This window comes from Cariama cristata, unplaced genomic scaffold (genome assembly GCF_000690535.1).
Source record: "Cariama cristata isolate BGI_N322 unplaced genomic scaffold, ASM69053v1 scaffold16883, whole genome shotgun sequence".
NCBI classification, from domain to species: domain Eukaryota; kingdom Metazoa; phylum Chordata; class Aves; order Cariamiformes; family Cariamidae; genus Cariama; species Cariama cristata.
In genome coordinates this window covers 8,209-26,972 of record NW_009607949.1, presented here as the reverse complement: position 1 = coordinate 26,972, position 18,764 = coordinate 8,209, and the positions used below count along the sequence as shown (strand labels likewise).

The following is an 18,764-nucleotide window of genomic DNA, read 5'->3' as shown; positions in this document are numbered from 1 at the left end:
TGGGGGGAGGTGGGAGATGCCCAGGCCCTATGTCCCTCAAGTGCCAAAACTAATGTTTCTCTCAGCAGCAGCAAAAATATCTTGACAGTGCATAAGCTTTATGCAAGCAGTTTATTTGACTGAGTAGTTATTGTTTTTAATTCCCCAGGACCTCAATCCTAGGTTTGGTTTCAAAAGTAGTAAAAGAAGTAATTCTGTTTAACTTCAAGAGGCCCTCAGTATCATAAAAGGATATAGAGACTGGCGGGAGGGACAATTACTTGATGTACGAAAATACCTCGTAGGAGAAAATGATCAGTGAAAATGCAGTGCTGTCACTTGACAATTAGACCTTGCTTTAGATGCAGTGTCTCAAAATCAGAATAATTATAAGCCAGAAGGTATTTTGGATGCCTTTTCTTTGTATGTTGTCTCCCCACACCCCTTTCCACCAGAGAATGAACTATCTTAGGTCTGCAGTCCCGTGTGTTTTACCTGTATGAAAAGCAGACAGGGACAAATTCAGCTCCATCCCACTCATGACACGTGTTCTGCTAGGAAAATGCATTTTCAACTCGAGTGGGCACATGTGGGAGTTGCCATGTCCTGGACAACAAGAGAATTTTGGATCTCTGCCTTCGTTTGTTTATCTCACTGGCTTCTGCAATGCTGACTGTGAAAACCATGAGCGATTTCAGCTTTCCATTTACTATCACCTACAACCTAGTTTAGTATTTCAGTTCTGTGTGGCTTGCTATTTCAGTTCCAGGAATTAATGCCTCCCTGGAGGAAGCTGATCAAAGCAGAGACTAGAGGGTTAAGAGAGTACTGTATGTGTGTCAGACAATTGTGCTGGGGTTTCCAAGGGTCACTGAGATTTGAATGGATCTTCCTGGGACATGCAATGGATAAGCCAGTGAAAGCAGCCAACGCAAGAAAAGTGAATAGCCAGATGAAAACTAGTATCACATCACCTGGCTGGAGACTTTGATGATGTGACAAAGCTGATAAGGGTCTCATCTGACAAACAGTACTGTTGGGTTAAAAAGGACAATGAACTTGTTGGGGTAGGCTCTGAGAGGAGTGAAAATAAGCCTAAACAGAAATCATGGCAGCACTTCTGAGTGTATTCCCAGCCGTGATCCAGCTCCCTACCTGGTACCATGAGTGGCAGACAAACTTCTACTCTCCTTACTCAAGAAACTGGAGGCAAAAAGTAGACTAGGGTACGAGGTCTCCAGGCAGTGTGGGGTGTGTGCCCGAACCACTTTGCATGCAGCATGACCGAGTCATTCATCTGCCCAAGCATGCCTCTGCGTAAGAAGGTTCCTGTACTTTTTCTGATGCAAGTGAATCTCCCAATCGTCCTCATGCTTTTGTTCCCACAGTGGGGTACTGGGTTCCTCCTGGGTGAGCCTAGCCCAGAAGACACGCTCCAGGAGGGCATCTAGCAGACTCTGACTGCTAAATGGCATTCAGCCCGTGGAGCTGGACTGGTGCTAGCCTAGGGAAGACTTCTCTGCTGTCCCCATGCCCCGTGTGGCTCTTGAGTCCTCAGCACCAACTACTTCACCCTCCTGCTTCACCAATCCTACTTGCTGCACTACTATGTGGAAGTAGTCTAAGCCCAGTTTACTGCAGACCTACAGATAATAGGCCTCTTTAGACATCATAATTGTGATTATTAAAAGAATTTAAGTTCTGCAGTTTCTAAAATATGTTTCATCTCAGGCAAAACACTGTTCTATTTCTCACTTTCTATGTATAATTTGAGGTATATGGATATATAAGGTATAGCTATCGTGTATATATATATGTAATGTTAGGTAACACAGGAGGAAATTCATACTAGTGCTACCTCTTCTGTAATAGCCTCCCTGTCCCTAGCAGCTCAGCTCTCTCTGTCACAAAAAGGCCAACAACTTTTGCCTCTGATTTGGGGACAGAAGTGTCTCAAGCCAGCTGAAGTGCACCAGGCATGTGGAGCGGCAGGATAAACATCTGCTGGTAGGAACATCTCCTGGTTTGTAAGTGGGGTGGCAGGCTCTTTGTACCACTCCCACTCTCAGATCACTGGCCACTTTGAGGTCAGTGTCTTCCTCCACGGTATGATGTGGTCACAGCTATGCACAGCTACCTGGTCCTCGTTTGGATTAGGGCTATGGTCAACTCTGACTGATACATCTGTGAAAAGGGAAAGCAAAGTGCTGTCAAGAGAGATATTCATATTCTGAGAAATTAATTTTACTTTTTTTAACACAGTATGAAGAAGGTGTGCGTTCCCAAGTCCTGCACTTCTGATTTGTTTATAGCTAGAGATATGTCTATTTTTTATTTCCTGTAGTCATTTCCTCCAGTTCCCTCCAGCCTCTGGTATAAAGTAATCAAATAGTAAAGTCCAGAGATTACGATTACTCATCTCTTCACAGTCTGTTGTGTCATTCCAACCATGAGACTCATCTTTCAAGCATGTTCAGTGATCTTCACACTGGGCAACCTGCTAGCTTCTCAGTCACAATCTCCTGGTAAGTTCAAATCCCTAGATATTTATTTAAGAAATTGATATGTTAGTTAGTAATATTTCTGTGCGTACTTTACCTCATGTGTTACAATACTCTGTACTTTTTCTGGTGAATCAACCAAACAGAAATTGATACCCAGCAGAGATCAAAGCGGATTCTTAAAAAAAGTGAATAATGATGATGACAATAACAGATTTTTATGAAAGTTTTCTAATTAAAAATTAAGGCAGAACTCGCTAAGCTGGTGTCTGTTCTTTAAGCAGGACTACTTACTGTCTAAGGCATAGGTTATAACAGAGTAGACTGCATCCAAAAAAGATTAGCCTTCACATTGAACAAAGATGGATAAAACAGATTCCAGGTAAGACTTCAGCACTTAGTATTCTGGAAGAATGAACACGATGGGAAAATATCCAGCAATATCTTGTGCCTGAGAAAGCATCAAGGTAAAAATACTATTAAACAGCAAAATTAATAAAGACATTAAAGGCTGGTTATATGGCTACTTATATATAAGAACATCTCTATTTCATGTGTTTGTCTGTAATGCCATTACTTACAGCTTGCCAGATAAATAGATTATTACAGAAATCAAGCATAAAGCCCAACACATAGACCGATAATCTCATCTTCACTCTTGTTAATTTATCACAAGTTCTCTGTCATTCATTTTACAAGGAGAAAGAAATACTTTAAAGTTATGCTCTTGTCTTATCAGCCTATACATCAACTCTCCGTTCTGCTGTATGTACGGTAGGTGCCATTTTCGGCAATGCAGCACGACCTGCTTCTCCAGTGTTAATTGCTCCTGGCTCTTCAGTGAGGGGACCTGACTATTCCCTGTCCTGAGATGGCAACCACCTATAGCCATGCTGTACTGACGGAATGCCTTTGTGGAACAAAAGTTTAAAATTACAGTTGTGGTACTTATTTCATGCAAAGTGTCATGATGCTTAGCAGTGGTTGGCAACCTTCTGAAAATAAACACTCATTTTAAAGGGTTATAAGAATTATGTTATCAGGATTATACCTTGCCTAAAAACGTCTACAAAAAACTCTCTCGCTGTCTTGTACTTCTTCTTGAGAAGAGGCTTTATATTCAGTCTCTGTCCTGTGCATTCAATTCAGCAGTCTTGTGTGCAAGGAGTTGCACTTTCGCCTACATGTGTTCCTATTAATGAAATGAAACTGTTCTCATAGATCAGTAGTATTAAGGGTAACTGAAGACTGTAGGCTCAGATCTGGGTCTTGCTCTCCAGTAGTTTCTGTACAGTGTGCTGCAATATGTGGAAGTTCAACATGTGGTTACGTTATCAGCTTTCATCGGTGTAAGGAAATCAAAAGTGGTTTTTCTTCTTTGTTATGCTTCAATGAGGTTGCAGCTGTTCCAGTACATGCATGTTCCATTCTGTTATCTTTGCAGATTGACATTCTGCCTCTCCTTTTTCTCTTTTTTCATCTGTTCCATGACATTCAGCTTTTTCACAATGTTCCCCTTCGACAGTATTTTTTCTCAGTAATAAACTTTGAAAATTGGCTTGGAGGTGGAATGTACTTGCTCATATTCTTGCTCATGGTTGTGTCTGCATAATTTATTGCTCAAGGAAATTTCTTTTTTTCCCCCTGTAAAAGTACATTCTCCACACACCGTAGTGGTATTTTCCATGCTTCTCTGTCCTGAGAAGAGCTAGGTGCCCAGCAGCGACTGTGAGGTTAAAGTCTTGTCTGGAGTCCCACCAGTCCCCATCTGGTGTAGACTTGGATAATTCTCTCCGAAGCTCATCCTCCAGTGCACTGCTATGTGCACTGCAGCACACTGCATACCTAGATAGACCAGCAGGCCATCCTCAGACAGAAAGTTGTTGCCACCTCTCTTTAGCCCAGGGACTGCCTATTCATAATATTTTTGGCCTTTCCATCTACCCATTGTCATAATACAAAGAATAATGATAAATGTGTTATTTTGGTTTATTGTGTGTCTCTAGGATCATGAATAGGAGAGTACTTTAAATAATTACCATTACTGTGGAAGAGCTGGAAAAATAGCTGAGAACGATCCATGGTGTTACAGGTGGATTTGTAAAAATTCCATCATAAAGAAAAGGAGAAAAATGGTCCCCTCTATTCTCTTTATCTCTTTCCATTAACAAATGATATGAACGATTCTGCCTGCAGAAGTAGAAGTGTATAGATGCTTCCAAAAAAACCCCAAAACCTCAAAACCTTTTCAGTTAAAGGCAGAGGAAAGGTCATCAGAAGGAAATATGAAATACCATATTTCAGATAAACTGTTCATAGCCTCAGAGGATTTGAGGTCAATTTAATACAAAGTTTAAAACCCTCACTTAGGCTATGCATCTTTTCATGTTGAAATGTGAATTATGCAACGTATGCATGCTATAATTTGAAAAGACGCACACAAATATTTACTGAACATTTACACAAAATACAACTCATACTACATTCAAAAAGGCTACAAAACTCATGAAATTAGAAAGCATGGTAAAAAATTGCCCTGACTGGAGCTCTAGAAACACAGTCTTTAATAACAAAATTTCTGTCCTACATAGTTAGTTAATTACGTTAAGACTGATTTTTTATGAAATTCTGAAAAAAACAGAGCAGAAGAAAGAATATGTATTTATCACCAGATAGTTTATTATAATTTCTGTTCCATTTCTATTAAATGATTCTACTTATTGTTGAAGTATTATCTTCCATTTTAGTACATAAATAACTGCAGTTGCTGGAGTTTACATTTGAACGTTAAAATCCCAGAGTTTCAATTCATAATATGTAGGTTTTTTGCAGAAGAAGATTCCAGTCCTAGAAAGATTTATATGAATTGTGGAGTTGATGCGCTCTCAGTAATCCTGCTGAAGTCAGGTAGATTACTGAGAGTGTGCAGTTAAACCCATCAATAAATCATTGCAGGACTGGAGCCAAACTGATATTATTCTCTGTCAGCCAAAAAAATCTGCATTGCTAAACCAAGATGTGGTGTGCATCTCTGAATTGCAGCCTCTAATAAGTAGTATAGATCTATCATAATACGACTGAAAAATAGAGAATGATGAGTGTTGTTCAAGGTTCAGAATGAATTGGTGACTTTTGTTGCCTTCCAACAGGCCAGTCAGATCAGATCCTCAGGTTTTACTTAGTGTCCACTCCTTAGTGTGTGGAAATCCCATGTGGTCCCTCTGGTTTCCTTATTACCTATCTCTAGAGCCAACCACACCTTGACTAATCCACTGCGAGTATGAAGAGATCGAACACCCCATTAAAGGAACCTTGTTGGATTCAGGGGTTTGGTGCTGGTGTCCTTTTTACTTTGGAATCAAGGGAAAATGTGGCACCTTGAAAAAGGATTTCAAGAGTTGGCCTGTATGAAGAGGGAAGGGTGGATTATCAGTGTACTAAAATCCTTACTTTTATTTTTCTGCTCGCAGTGTCAGAGTTGTAGAATACGCAGTCACAGGTTCACGGAGTTTCCCAGACACACACCACCTATTTGAGAAGCAAATTCAATCTAAATATTGGCACTATAGTTTTTCTCAGGTGTATACAAAAAATTTGCACGAGCAAATTCTGTATGCTTTCTCTCACAATTAATGAATCAGTGCTATCTGTGTTAATCCTACCAATTTCATTATAAACATAGTTTAAAAAAAAAGTTATTTATACTGCCCAGTAAGAGAAAATTCATTCAGAAAGGCTAAGTGGTACAATATTATTTTATTACTCTGAACTTGGAGGGATAAAACTGATAGCAGTACAGTATTTTCCTCTTGGAGATATTTAAAACAAGTTTTCCATTTCTTTCTTCTCTTCTTTTAATAGTGTTGCTTATTTAGGTTATAAAGTCCCTTTTTCCTCTTCCTCCCTTTTCTCTGTACATGTACATCCCTTGCGACCAAATTAACTGGACACCTCAGAGCAATCAAAGCCATTTTTCATAGCAAATTCTACAAGATCCCCCAAAACCTTTGCCAATCATTTGACATCTGCAAGCACCTACTTTTTACCAGTAAAGTTACCTCTTCGCTTTACAGTTCCCTTCAGTCTTCAGATACTAGCAGCTCTACAGCAGTGGGTAATCTGAGACCAGTCTCGTGTATAAACCCAACCCGCACCATTTGCTCAACACTAGAAATCAATGCCAACAGACCTTTCATATCCCGGGCCAACTGCTGCAACCTCACAGTGGGAAAGCAATGGGATAAACGCTGGGTATTGAGCCCACCTTCCAAATAATGGAAAAATCACTGCTGTGGTTTTCAGTGGAACTGTCCAGGTGCCCAAGTCCAAGGGCTTTGAGCTGGCACCCTTTGTCTGGCAAGGGTCCTGTCACAGGCTGGATTATTTGGCTATGCCCAAGATAGGACTCTCAGATACCCACTCCTTGTTACATCCTACTGGCAAGTCTGCATGCCTCTCTGCTTAGCACATAGCCTATTTGAAATCTTTTTGTCAAGCGTAGGAAGACATGTGTGAATAGGTCTCCTCAGAGCTGTTAAGCAACCTTCTGAGATTAAACTGAAGAATTTTATTCATGTTTGACTTAAAATTTGACTCGAAAACATGCCCCACAAACAGCATTTTGCCATCTGTCATTGTGCCAAACTACTGTGCGCATAGAAACAACATCCTAAAATAATTTTGAAATTAATTTTCCTTGGAAATATGTGATTAAGAAAGCAAGTACCCTTCCTGGTTTTATTTTCATAATCGAAGCAAGGACATTAGCTGTTCTTTCTCAAAATGAAAATATCTGCAATCAGACTAACTTATCAAGAAGTGGAAAGTACATACTTTGTTACTTCTACAGGGAACAGAAAGAATTCGTTCTATATTCATAAAAATGACTTCAGGATAGTACAGTATTGTCCATTCACTAACATTCATATTGTTTTTCATAATGTTAATTTTGTTTACAGATGAAGAACATGTAATTATATACTCAAATATGCATTAAATATACCTTTAACTGTCTTTATAGAAAATCTAAGTCCAAGTAGTCATAGATTTCAGTTACACTAAGCATAACACTACGTACTGCACAGCACAACCATGCTAGAATTTAGTCCATAAAAATTAAAATGTGTTGTTAGTGTAATTGCAGACAAATCCACTGTTAGGCACTTTGCCATCATACTTCTTAGTGGCTTTAGTTAAAGACAAGATCATCTTTCAGACCTGCTGGGGGGTCTTATAAAAGGTTTGAGGAGTTAGGAAACAAGGGTTGGGTAGTCTTTTGTAACAGAGGTAGAACTGGCTGGATGAATTCCATTTTATGGTAGCTTTTGAGGTTTTGAAGTTCTGTTTTTACTTCAGTGTGTAACAGTATTGAGGTCTGTATTCTTAAGAAAAACACATGAGATTTTCAGTTTGAGAAAACAATACAGAACAAGCCTACAAGCATTAGCTAGGAGATGAAGGAGTTAGTTTCAAGTCCTTCTCTTGAATAAGAGCAGAATCTTCTTACCAGAGCTCCATGAATCACGTAGCAGGGACCTACAGCTACATCTACTCAATGTCCCTGGATTTCTGTCGTAACTGTCTCTTGAATGATTTTGACAAAACATGTTACAACTCAATTACACCTATACAAAAATGCTGTGACTAACTCTAATTGCAGAAGTTATGAAATGCCTAGACATAGAGATATAGACATAAAAATAGGCAAAATGGTTGCTTGAACTCACACGTCTTTCTCACATTATTGGTGTTGATTATGGAGCAAAAGATAGCAACCATGAAGATAGTTAGGCCTGATTCTCATGAACATTCAGGATCACTGTGAGTGATAAAAAGCTTATTAAAAATGTTGTAAAATTTTTCCACTTTAAACCTCTTCAAAAGTCCAGACTGGCATAAAATGTACACAGCAACTGAAGTTAAAATCCTCTGTCCTCCTGCTAGACAGGAATATTCCAGCAAAAGTCCTTAGTGATGGACACTTCATGTCTGGAGACAGCAGTCTGCAAATTTTACCCTCAAGTGGTTTCTTGCTGATATGCAAGATACATTTTCTTCCTCTTTGTTCATTCAAGTAGATATAATTCCACATCTTACAGAATGAAAAATAAGTAATCATCATTCTCCTTGATACAAAAATGATTTCTAATCCTTCTGCCATCTTAATTTCTTCATTTTTCAACCTCAGATTTATCTTCAGTGTCCAATTGTGAAATCCTGATGGACACAGAATTAACATTCCTGTGTCCCCAGCAAGAGGTATAACAATGAGAAGGTTGGGAGAAGAAATAATATCTGTGTGCAGTCAGAGGACATTAAATGATCTTGCTTGTCTGTAAGGTGGAATTAGCCACAAACACAGAGATCAAATATGCAGTACACCTACTCGTGCTGATCAGCTCTGGGTTCCTATGGGTCTTGACCTGGTCTTGACCTGTGGTGTTAGTCCCTTGTTTCTTACAGTAAACTTTTGGCAATTTACACATAGGTTCCATGCAGCATTAGTTCCCAAATAATTTCCCTTAGCAGGAAAACCTTAGCAGATATTACGGGGGAAAGTTGACCTCAAGGTATAGGCCCTATGCATTGCATACGCATGAATCAGTCTATACCTTTTGGCCCAGGGACCATGGGGTTCTCTCTGGTATTGCTATGAATGCTTTCATTTTGCTATTTTGAAATTCTAATTTCAACCTCTCTAGGTTATTTTACTTTGTTTACTTGCATTTTAGGTATTCTTACGTCTTCTTATTTTATGACAACCTAAGTCTATTGCATACATATCTTTGGACATGTATATCTTTGAAATACTGATAACCTACCAATACCAAGGGATGTTTTTCATACTCACTGATGAAGTCATATTTTCTGTCAATGTCCTGGGCAGGTTGGAAAGATGCCATCAGCACCACAATAATCAATTTCAATAATGAGAAGATGCAGATCACATGGGCAGCAAGAGAACTATTTCCTGGCGAGAATGTGTCTTTTTCTTATACGTGAGTGTTGACAATGCCTATTCTTCTCTTCTTAGTGTTTTTTCCACATATGTGTCTGTATTTTCCTTATTAACTGATATCATTAATGACTAACAGAAATCTGATGTTTTGGTTAAAGACAGTCATAGTGTTCAATCTTCCCTTTTCTTTCTGGGTGGTATATGTGAAAGAACTTTTAGCAGTACAATCTTGGAAACAGGTTCGTGAAAACATCTGTTTGAGTAAGTCATTCTCTTATTAGAAAATAGCAGCAACAACAACCTGAAGGAAACTTGATAATTTCAGACCGCATCAAAACCCAGGGCTGGAAAGTCAGTGAGGTTTGGGTAATGAATTCCCTCACTATGAAATTTGCCACTTCAAGAAATTTTGTACATAGACTTCCCTTGGTAGGAGCATTTGAAAAAATCAAAAGAAAAAGGAAAAAAATAAAAAAGGAACGAACAGTAATAAAAAGGAATTAACTTGTGTTAACTGGTAAAAATGTTCTGTTCACCAATATTATTTCATTTATAGATTTGATGAAGGCAAGCACAAAGTTTGGAAGACATGTCCCACCTATTTATTAGATCACGATTATAATTCTGGCTGTCTTTTTAAGACAGAAGGACCCACCCTTGCCTTCTCTATCAGGAACAGCAACGGAAGTGAAGAGCTTTTTTCTAAAAGACTAAAATCTGATTTTTATAGTAAGTATGTAAAATCACAACTACTTTGGTAGTCCTAATGTCTTCACTGATTGTCTAGCTGTCCTTAGTTTGAGAAGAAATCAGTTATATTGGTGTACAAAATGTTATTACTGTGTGTGCCAAAACCAAACTGTAATTATTTCATGTTGATTTTCATCCCTTGCCGTCATCAGTAGTTACACAGGCCTGCGTGCAGCTACAGCTAAGTGAGATTACATGGGACAGTCAGATTTGTCCCAAACCACAGTTTCAAAATCAGAATGAAAACACTAAAATATATGGGTATGCTTAGTCTAGTACAGGCCTGCTCAGTATTCATATCAGGAAAATGAATAAAAGTTGATTGTTTCTTGTCTTAGCGCTGGCTCTGTGATCTTTCTCGTATTTTCAACCTTCCATTCTTTTGCCATCTTCCAGTGGATTTGAGGCAGCAAACTACTTCTTATCAAAGAGGCTGTCATAAAACCATCACCAGATGTCAATAGAAATTAGTTGAGTGGCTCTGGTACGATCTGACAGAGTAAAATAGACATCCTCCTACTAGTAGAGAGAAAATGATTGTGTTTTTATTAAATTCTTCCTGCTCTCAAATACATATTTCACATCTAGTGTGAGATCAGTTCATCAAAATCTTCTGAAATTTCACATATTTGCACCATTTAAAGTGGAGGGATTTTTTTTTCATAAAAATCATGCAGAAAATATACAACACTGAATTATCTGAAAAAAATACATATATTCCAAATAAATTATTAGCATTTATTAATAATGTTTTAGCAAAAGGGGTTAAACAAAAACCTGTCAAGGCATCTAACTTTGAGAATACTTTTCTATCTAACTTTGAGTGTACTTCTATATCTCATAATTTTACCAATATCTGGTAAAGTATGAGAAGTTGCTGCCTGATCCTTAAATTTTTGTTATTAAACACCCACTCATAGTAAAAAGAATTTCAAAAGGGTTATGTAACAAAGCACAAATATGAAAGATCAGACTTAAGTCTTTAAATTCGGAAGGCAGAATTTTCATAATATAAAATGCAACTAGAAGGGTTGAGAAAGCAGGTGACTCTTCTCACCCCTTTATTTCCCACTACTGAAGATTAACCACCTACATAGATCAAACCATTTCATGCTCTTCAGACCACATGACAACAGTGAGGAGCAGATTCTGTGGTGCACAGGTAGGCACTCAGTGCTTCTTGCAGATGCCCCACCATACCCCACATAGCCTTCAGTAACTCCACAAGTGTGTCTTGTACATTTTATGGTATTGTCCTTTTCCAATGAAGAAGCCTCTTTCTTTCTCTTGATTGCGGGGAGTATGAGGAGACTACAGTCCTTCCTTAAGTACTTGCAATATGTTCCTGGCATGAGATAGTATCTACCTTTGAATGTGGCACCTCAAACAATGAGCATTGTCATGGTGTCGAGCTTCATTTTGATGTTTAATAGGGAGGTCAGCTACCAAAGTGCATCCTCCAAGAAGAAAGTCCACCTTCTTCACTTACTACTCAGAAAAACATTGAGACAAGGAAGGAATAACAATAATTTAACTGCAAACTATTTCTTTTTAAGAGGCTATAGCATAATTTGTTTCTCTTCTTCTTAGTAAAGCCCAATCGACCAGAAAATGTGACCTTCTTCTGGAAAGAGGACACTGTTACTGTAAGCTGTAATAAACCACAGAGAGTTGCGAGATGCTTGAGACTCGAGCTTCAATACAAAAGCAAGTTTGACAAAGAGTGGCAAGTGAGTTGAACATGACATTTTTAATCAATGTTGGAAGGAGCTGGAAGTAGCATCTCCACAGAATGTAAATAGGATTGTTTTCAAATGATTCTCCCCCCTTATATTTTCAAATACAGTTGGTAGCAGAAATCAGTTAGGTTTTTAGGATCCTGGATCCCTTCCATGCCAGAAATCATTTACTTTTTGAGTTATATCTAGTTGCCACCCAAAGACCTTAGGCTGATCTAAGGGAAAGGTTATACATTCAGAATAGAGGAGTTTTAGAAAATACAAGCAGAAAGCAGAGTAGAGAAAAGGAGAGAAAAAGGGAGAAAAAAAAAAAAGAAATAAGATGAAAGAAAAGAGATGACATAGGATTTTTATTTATTTTAAAATTAGCTATTAAATATTTCTAAATATTATTTCATTGACTTAAACCTCTCCAGACACAAATATAACTTGTAAATATTTCTTGAATTGAAGTGTCTTTGCATATTGTAAATATGCAACTGTAACATTGTGCATTATGTAATGATTGTTATGACCTTTAACTCAGTACCAGACAATGAAGAATGGATACGAATAGTGAAAAGTCAGTCAAGAAACAGAATTCCTCGAAACGTAGAGAAGTTAAAATTCAGTTTTGAGGTTTTGGGTTGGCCTGTACCTTGTGTTAGTTGTGACCATGACTGAATGTAGCATTCTGAAGCACTGTCTTGAAAAACAGAATTAACGATGATACGCCTTCCTTCTTAGTCCAGAACTTCTAAGTGTTGCAGTGTTGGAGAGCAAGGCTTTGATCCAAGGAAATGCTATTCTTTCCGGGTCAGACTGAAGAGGCTAGTACCCTACTGCAACGTAGTTAATTACAGCAGTGACTGGGAAGCAGAAACATTTTGGATGAATGGCACATTATTAGGTAACAGCTGTGCTATGTTCTTATATTATCTAAGTACAAACGGGGAAAGGGTGACTGCAAAAGAGACTGGGAACATGCAGCAAATGAATGTTACACTGTTGTGCTCCATCTTCTTTTATCAAAGAAAGTTCATGCGGATGTCTAATTGCCCATGTTTAGCTCCTGTCCACTTTGTTCCTGATGGCCCATAACACTATCAATTTGTGCCCTAACCAGCAAAGTTAAGAGTGTCCTTATTATTTGTGTTACAATAGCGTCTAGGGTTCACCAATGTCAATGATGTGATGCAAGGGCTTTGTGTGGGCGGGATGGGGGGATGGGGTGTCCACACATGAAATGTGGACATCAAACCTGAATCCTAAGAAAATCCTTGATGCTCCATTTTTGAATGTAGTTTGTTCTGAAAGTACATCCAATTGAACTACAGGCCAGAGGTCATTGCAGTCTGATGCTCATATGTGCTGGATTTATCAAAACAGGGAGTATGGGGGAAAAGAGATGAAATGGAAGCAAAGCCAGTATCAGCACTGCTTTCCCACCAGACAGACATATGTAACTGAGTGTGATTGACTTTGATTAGATCTTTGATGGAAACAGTATTTCTACTGATTATCAAAACCAAAACCAGATTGGCTACAGTAAAGAAAAGACTGTACACCATCCCAATACATTTGTATCACATCAGCTAATCACAAAATGCCACCCACTAGGCTTTATCAGAACTATGAGACACCTAGATGTCCAGTGTACCCGGATCTGAGTTCTCTAAAATGCAATGGACTACTAGCTCACCTGAAGAAAATCTGTATACACAAAGCTAGGATGAAATCCTGGAGCATAGGTATGTGTAGCCTGTGGACTAGTAGTAGTCACAGTGCTGACCTCCAGAGAAGCCTCGTCCACCATGCAAATTGTGAGCCTGCAAGCATGTCCTCAGGTGTTGCTGGCAAATGACCTTAAGAAAACTCCATACAATGTCACCCTTTGCACCTCTGAGAGGTGAGCACACAATTGCCCTACCTGGACCATTGACCAGAGGCAACTGCAAGAAAGGAATGCACAGAGGAGACGGACTAATGGTTCTGGATGCCTCTGGATCAGAAGTGACATCGGCACAGCCCGTTCACTGGGGCAAGGACTTCACTTCAAGACTTTTATAAATTATTACTGACTCCAAATCTAACACCAGAGGAAGCCATGAACAAAGATGTGCTCAAGAAATTTCGTAGACCCCGAATACCATACTTGGGGATCACAACTTGTGCCTTTCTGGCAAGCTGAACAAAGCAGGCAAGTGGAACAGGCTGGACAGTTGCTCCTGTATGAATAAACATTTAGTTTTTATAGTATTTATGTGAAGAGCAGAAGGTCAGTATTTGAGGTGACATTACAAAAGCTACAGGAAAAACACTGAGAATTCTGAAAAGTGCACAAATGCACTAGTTACATATACCTGTGTGAGATGATATCCTGCCACTAGTTACTTTCTCAGTATCAGTACCTGTAGTTTACCAGATTTTTGTTTACTGGGATGGGGGAGTTGGGGAGATGTTGGTTGTTTGTATGTTTTATCTTGGGAAATAAGACATTTAGGCTACATGTGAAATCGTGCTTGTAGCTTTGGAGATTGTAGGTAGGTGTATGTAATACAGACCTTAGCACAAAGTTGTTGTGTCACTGTCTATGTAATGTGATGAAGATAAGAAGAAATACTCAATCCATTCATAACACCTCTATTCTTTGCCTTGTAAGCCCGCTCCTTTGTCCTGTACCAGGTCGATTAGATAAATAAAGGAACAATTTTCTTTTGTTGCAAGGTTTGGGGAAGGATGACTTTCCTTTTCAGTTTCAATTGAACAACTGAACGAGTCTTATTTTTTCTTAAAAACTTCTGGTTTGTTTTATTTTGGTTTTTTTTTAAGAAAAGTCAATGTTCAATCGTGATTAGGAATATTTACTGTTAAAGTAAAAAATAATTTTTTCACACACTTTTTTTGTCATTATTCCTAGATTCATGTGACGATGATATAAAATCTCAGTCAAACACAGTAATTGTTTTAAGTTGTTTGCTGGCAGTACTTCTAATGATGCTTATCCTCTTGATTCTTCTGTGTAAATGGCAGAGGTAAATATAATTTTATTGGTTACTATAGAGCTATCATTCAGGATCAAGTCTCAGCACTCAAAATTCTTATCTGATAAATGAAGTCATCATGAAGATATAGAAGTCAGTAGCTTAATTACTGTTTGAGGAATAATGCATCCTGGCCTTCCAAACATCAAGACCTTTAATTTTCAAAACCAGAAAAATTCTACTAAAAGACAATGTTTCAGCATAAAATTATGCCTCTTCCATTTAATTTCTTCTCTTTTTTAGAAATCTAGTTAAATCCTGAGAAGCCAATTAATGTGGTTAATTCTTCCAAACTTACATTCTTCTGTGCAATTTTCATCAGACTCAATGTCTGTTTGCAGTAGGCTGAAGTAAGCTTGAATGCATTCAACTTTAGTAAGACTATATTGATATTTGGATTTCCAGTTGAATGACTCTGTTCATGTTTAGAATCTACAATTAAAAAAAAAAAAACAAAAACCAAACCAACAAACAACAAACAAAACCTGCAAAGGCCTCAAATTTTGGCTTTTTGGGTGGAAAAAAAAAAAAAGGCAAAAATGCAGTATTTTCAGGGTTGAAAGTATATGAGACTCTGATAACCTTTTTAGATCACAAGTTGAGTTTTTTTCTCCTATACTTCTATGTTTCAAGTTTAGATTTGTGTTCACTGAGTCAGTCAATACAGCTCGTTGCTGCACCATCTTCCCTGCCCAGGGAAACGTGACCAGGGAATGTAAAGCTCTGACTACCGCAGGGAGCAGAACGGCACTTGCTGACTAGTTGGAAGTTTGTATAGAGACCAGATCTCCCTAGGATGGGGTTGGTTGAAAATCCAGCAGAAAAATTACTCTTAGCCTGATGGCATTATCATACTGTTATAACTACTTTTTGACTTTAGAACACATTTAAAAGAAATCAAGCATAGAGTCCTGCCATGTAAAATATATTTGTGGCTACAGAATTATGCTGAAGTAGATTTCTCTATGAACGGCTACACTATAACAAAACATTGATTTGTATTTTTCTTGCCCTCTTTGCAGGCTTCAGAAGTCTGTCATGCCTGCTATACCAGATCCAAAATACATATTTACTGATCTCTTCAATGATCATAATGGAAACTTCCAGGTAAACGTTGCCTTCCCAGCAAAGCTGTAAACTCTGCAGTGTTGAGAATAATTTGAAAGTAGCTACTGATATTTGCTCTGCACAGACATTACCACAAGGATTCTCTGACCCAAGAGAAAAGCCCTTCCCCTCATACAGCATCCCCAGGAGGATCCACAGAGCAAATACCAGAGCTCATACAACCAGTGCAGTGCTGCTTTGGCACTGTGAAAAGACCCTTGTTATAGAAAGAGACAGAGAAATTACTGGAGAAGAACTTAAAGGTGTCCAGAGGCATGATATCCAGTGAGATGCCATTGTAGTGTTTGCATCCATTCCTGCATACGGCAGCTCAGGGAGCTAACTTCAACCTGATCATGCCCCTAATGTTTGCGAATTGCTGTGCGACTTAGTGCCGAGGCAGTGATGGCACTCATGCCTTTGGAGGCATCGGTCGCAGTAGGAAGCATCCTCTCTTATGGTTGCTAACCCTTTAGACACAAAACGGCTGTCAAATGAATAAACCAGTTTTCGCTTTTGCTTTCTTACTGCTTCTTGAGTTCATGACATAACATATGAAATGTATTTTTCTGTACTAATTGGGCTGTCTTTCTCTTAATTATGACTAAGTTGCCTCTGAGTGGAGACAGGTCAAATATTTACATTTTCAAACCCAATGACAATATCAAAGAGCAGTAATAATGTTTCAATGACAAAATGAAAACTTTCTATGTATAAGATAGCTTGAAACTGAAACTGAAGAAGAAAGATATAAATGCAAATTAATACTGAAGCTTTATTACAGAACTACTGTTACCTAAATCTCCATGTAAACTCAGTTTTAATTTAGATTAATTCAGGGCTTGGGTCAAAAAATGCATGAGTCTATCAAAGAAGGAACACCAGGTATTTTACACATTCAAGGTTTTCTAAAGGCTCTGATTAAATATGAAGATGTATTTAATGTTTTGTCAATAATAAGTGGGAGTTTGTATGCATTTGTGGAATCCTGTCTGCTTTCCTGCCATTCTGCCTTTCTTCCGTCCTGCTATCTTATGTCCTGCTTGTCTATATTGCTTCCTTTTCATCTTCTCCATTGTGGCTTACCCTGGAAAGATGCCATTACTAAAGGAAAATCAGTGTCTGTAGAGCCAGGTTTCTTTTGATTGATGTCTTAGTCCCTGCCAACATCAACATTTTCATTTTCCTAGGAATGGATAGACGAAACTGATCATGCAGTGGTGCAAACCAAGCTAGAATATGAAGAGCCAGAGTGCATCATTGAGGCTCAAAGCCAGCAAGAAGATGAGAACAGTGACAAACAGGGGCCTCAGGAAAAAATCTTCACTTTTTCAGGAGCAGCTGAAAATAACGACCCCAAAGCAGCTCAGATTGCCCGCCTGATGCCAACATCCAACACTATAGCTTCCTTTGCTGGTTTCCAGATTTTAATGAATGATGACATGTATGTCATGTTATAAAACCTGCATAAAGCAGAAGGTGTTAAGAAATTACATAAAAGATCCTGATGAGTTTAGGGGAGAAAAGGTTGTCACGAGGAGATTTATATCAAGAAAGACACTAATCTGTGTTATCTGGTTTCAGATTTATACTTTCCCAGCATTTGTGGTTACTTGGGCAGGCTCAGAGTTAGGATTTGTTATTCTAATTGTCGCTTATCTCTAAGACTAAACTGAGTCCCATTTTCCTGCTATGGACAGGAGAGAGCAGAAGGTCTCCTCCATAATACAGATTTGTAGAGGCAAGGCTCAGTCCTTGTGCTTATGGAATATGTAAAGGAGTGCAAACTACACTGTTATTCTTCCCAAACGGAGAGAGAAAAGAAGGATTTTTCTGCTAATGCTCTTTGTCTCACAAAGACCAGACCATGTACTGCTCATTTTCACAGGGCTAGGACACCACTTTGCAAGCCCTCTTTAGACTAAAAGCCCTTGCTTTTGTAAGCTGCTTCTCCCACTGTGAAATTTTGTGCTGCATGGCACGCATCAGAGGTTTTATAAAGAGAAAGAAGAAGTCCCATGTCTAAGAACACTCTAAGAATGAGGATGTACAGTACTGAGTCACATTTTATCCTGCAAATAGTGCTGTGTAGGCAGCTTCCTTCAGAAGAGCGGGGCTTTGTGAGTCTCCTCTGAGGTCGGGTCCTTGGTATCTTATGGTCTTTGCACAACTAAGTAACTTCTAGAAAGCTGAGGTTCATTTTTATATTTAACTGAGTTGCATTTATTTCAAACTGGTTTTTAGTGTGATCAACAGCTATGGACCCAAATTAGGACTTCTTATTCATATTGCATATACCAGCCTCTCATCCTCAAACTATATTCTAAATTTTTCTAAACACACTAGCTTTTAAAATATGTTTAAATTTAAATTTAAAATGCAATATACCTTGCAATTAGACCTCAAAAAAAAAAAAAAATCTTGACTATTCCAAGTTTCCCTGTATCACTTCAGTTATATGCTATTTGAAAGCAAATTTTGCAAAAAAGTTTAAGTGCTAAAAACACCTATGATATGGGTAAGGTATTGTAGATATGCTGTGATTATATGTTGAATTAGGTCCCATTATTTACCTAGATATCAGTCAGTCATTAAATGACTTTATCAGTTGGCTAAACTTTGACAATTGCATACTTTCATTGACTAATTTATAGTGTAGCCTGGAAATTGCACGTATCAGAAAATCACAGTGATTAGTAAATTGTTT

At 38.3% G+C, this 18,764-nt stretch overlaps 1 protein-coding gene across 1 annotated transcript; it reads left to right on the top strand.

Annotated features, from left to right (window-relative positions):
* Nucleotides 1-2,428: 2,428 nt before the first annotated feature.
* Nucleotides 2,429-17,517, top strand: CRLF2 (cytokine receptor-like factor 2). The gene is made up of 8 exons (XM_009696954.1): nt 2,429-2,504; nt 9,367-9,478; nt 9,995-10,167; nt 11,779-11,918; nt 12,654-12,816; nt 14,827-14,941; nt 15,973-16,057; nt 17,248-17,517. Exons 1-8 carry the CDS (start codon nt 2,429-2,431, stop codon nt 17,515-17,517), a joined length of 1,134 nt encoding a protein of 377 aa, XP_009695256.1.
* The last annotated feature ends 1,247 nt before the right edge of the window (nt 17,518-18,764 follow it).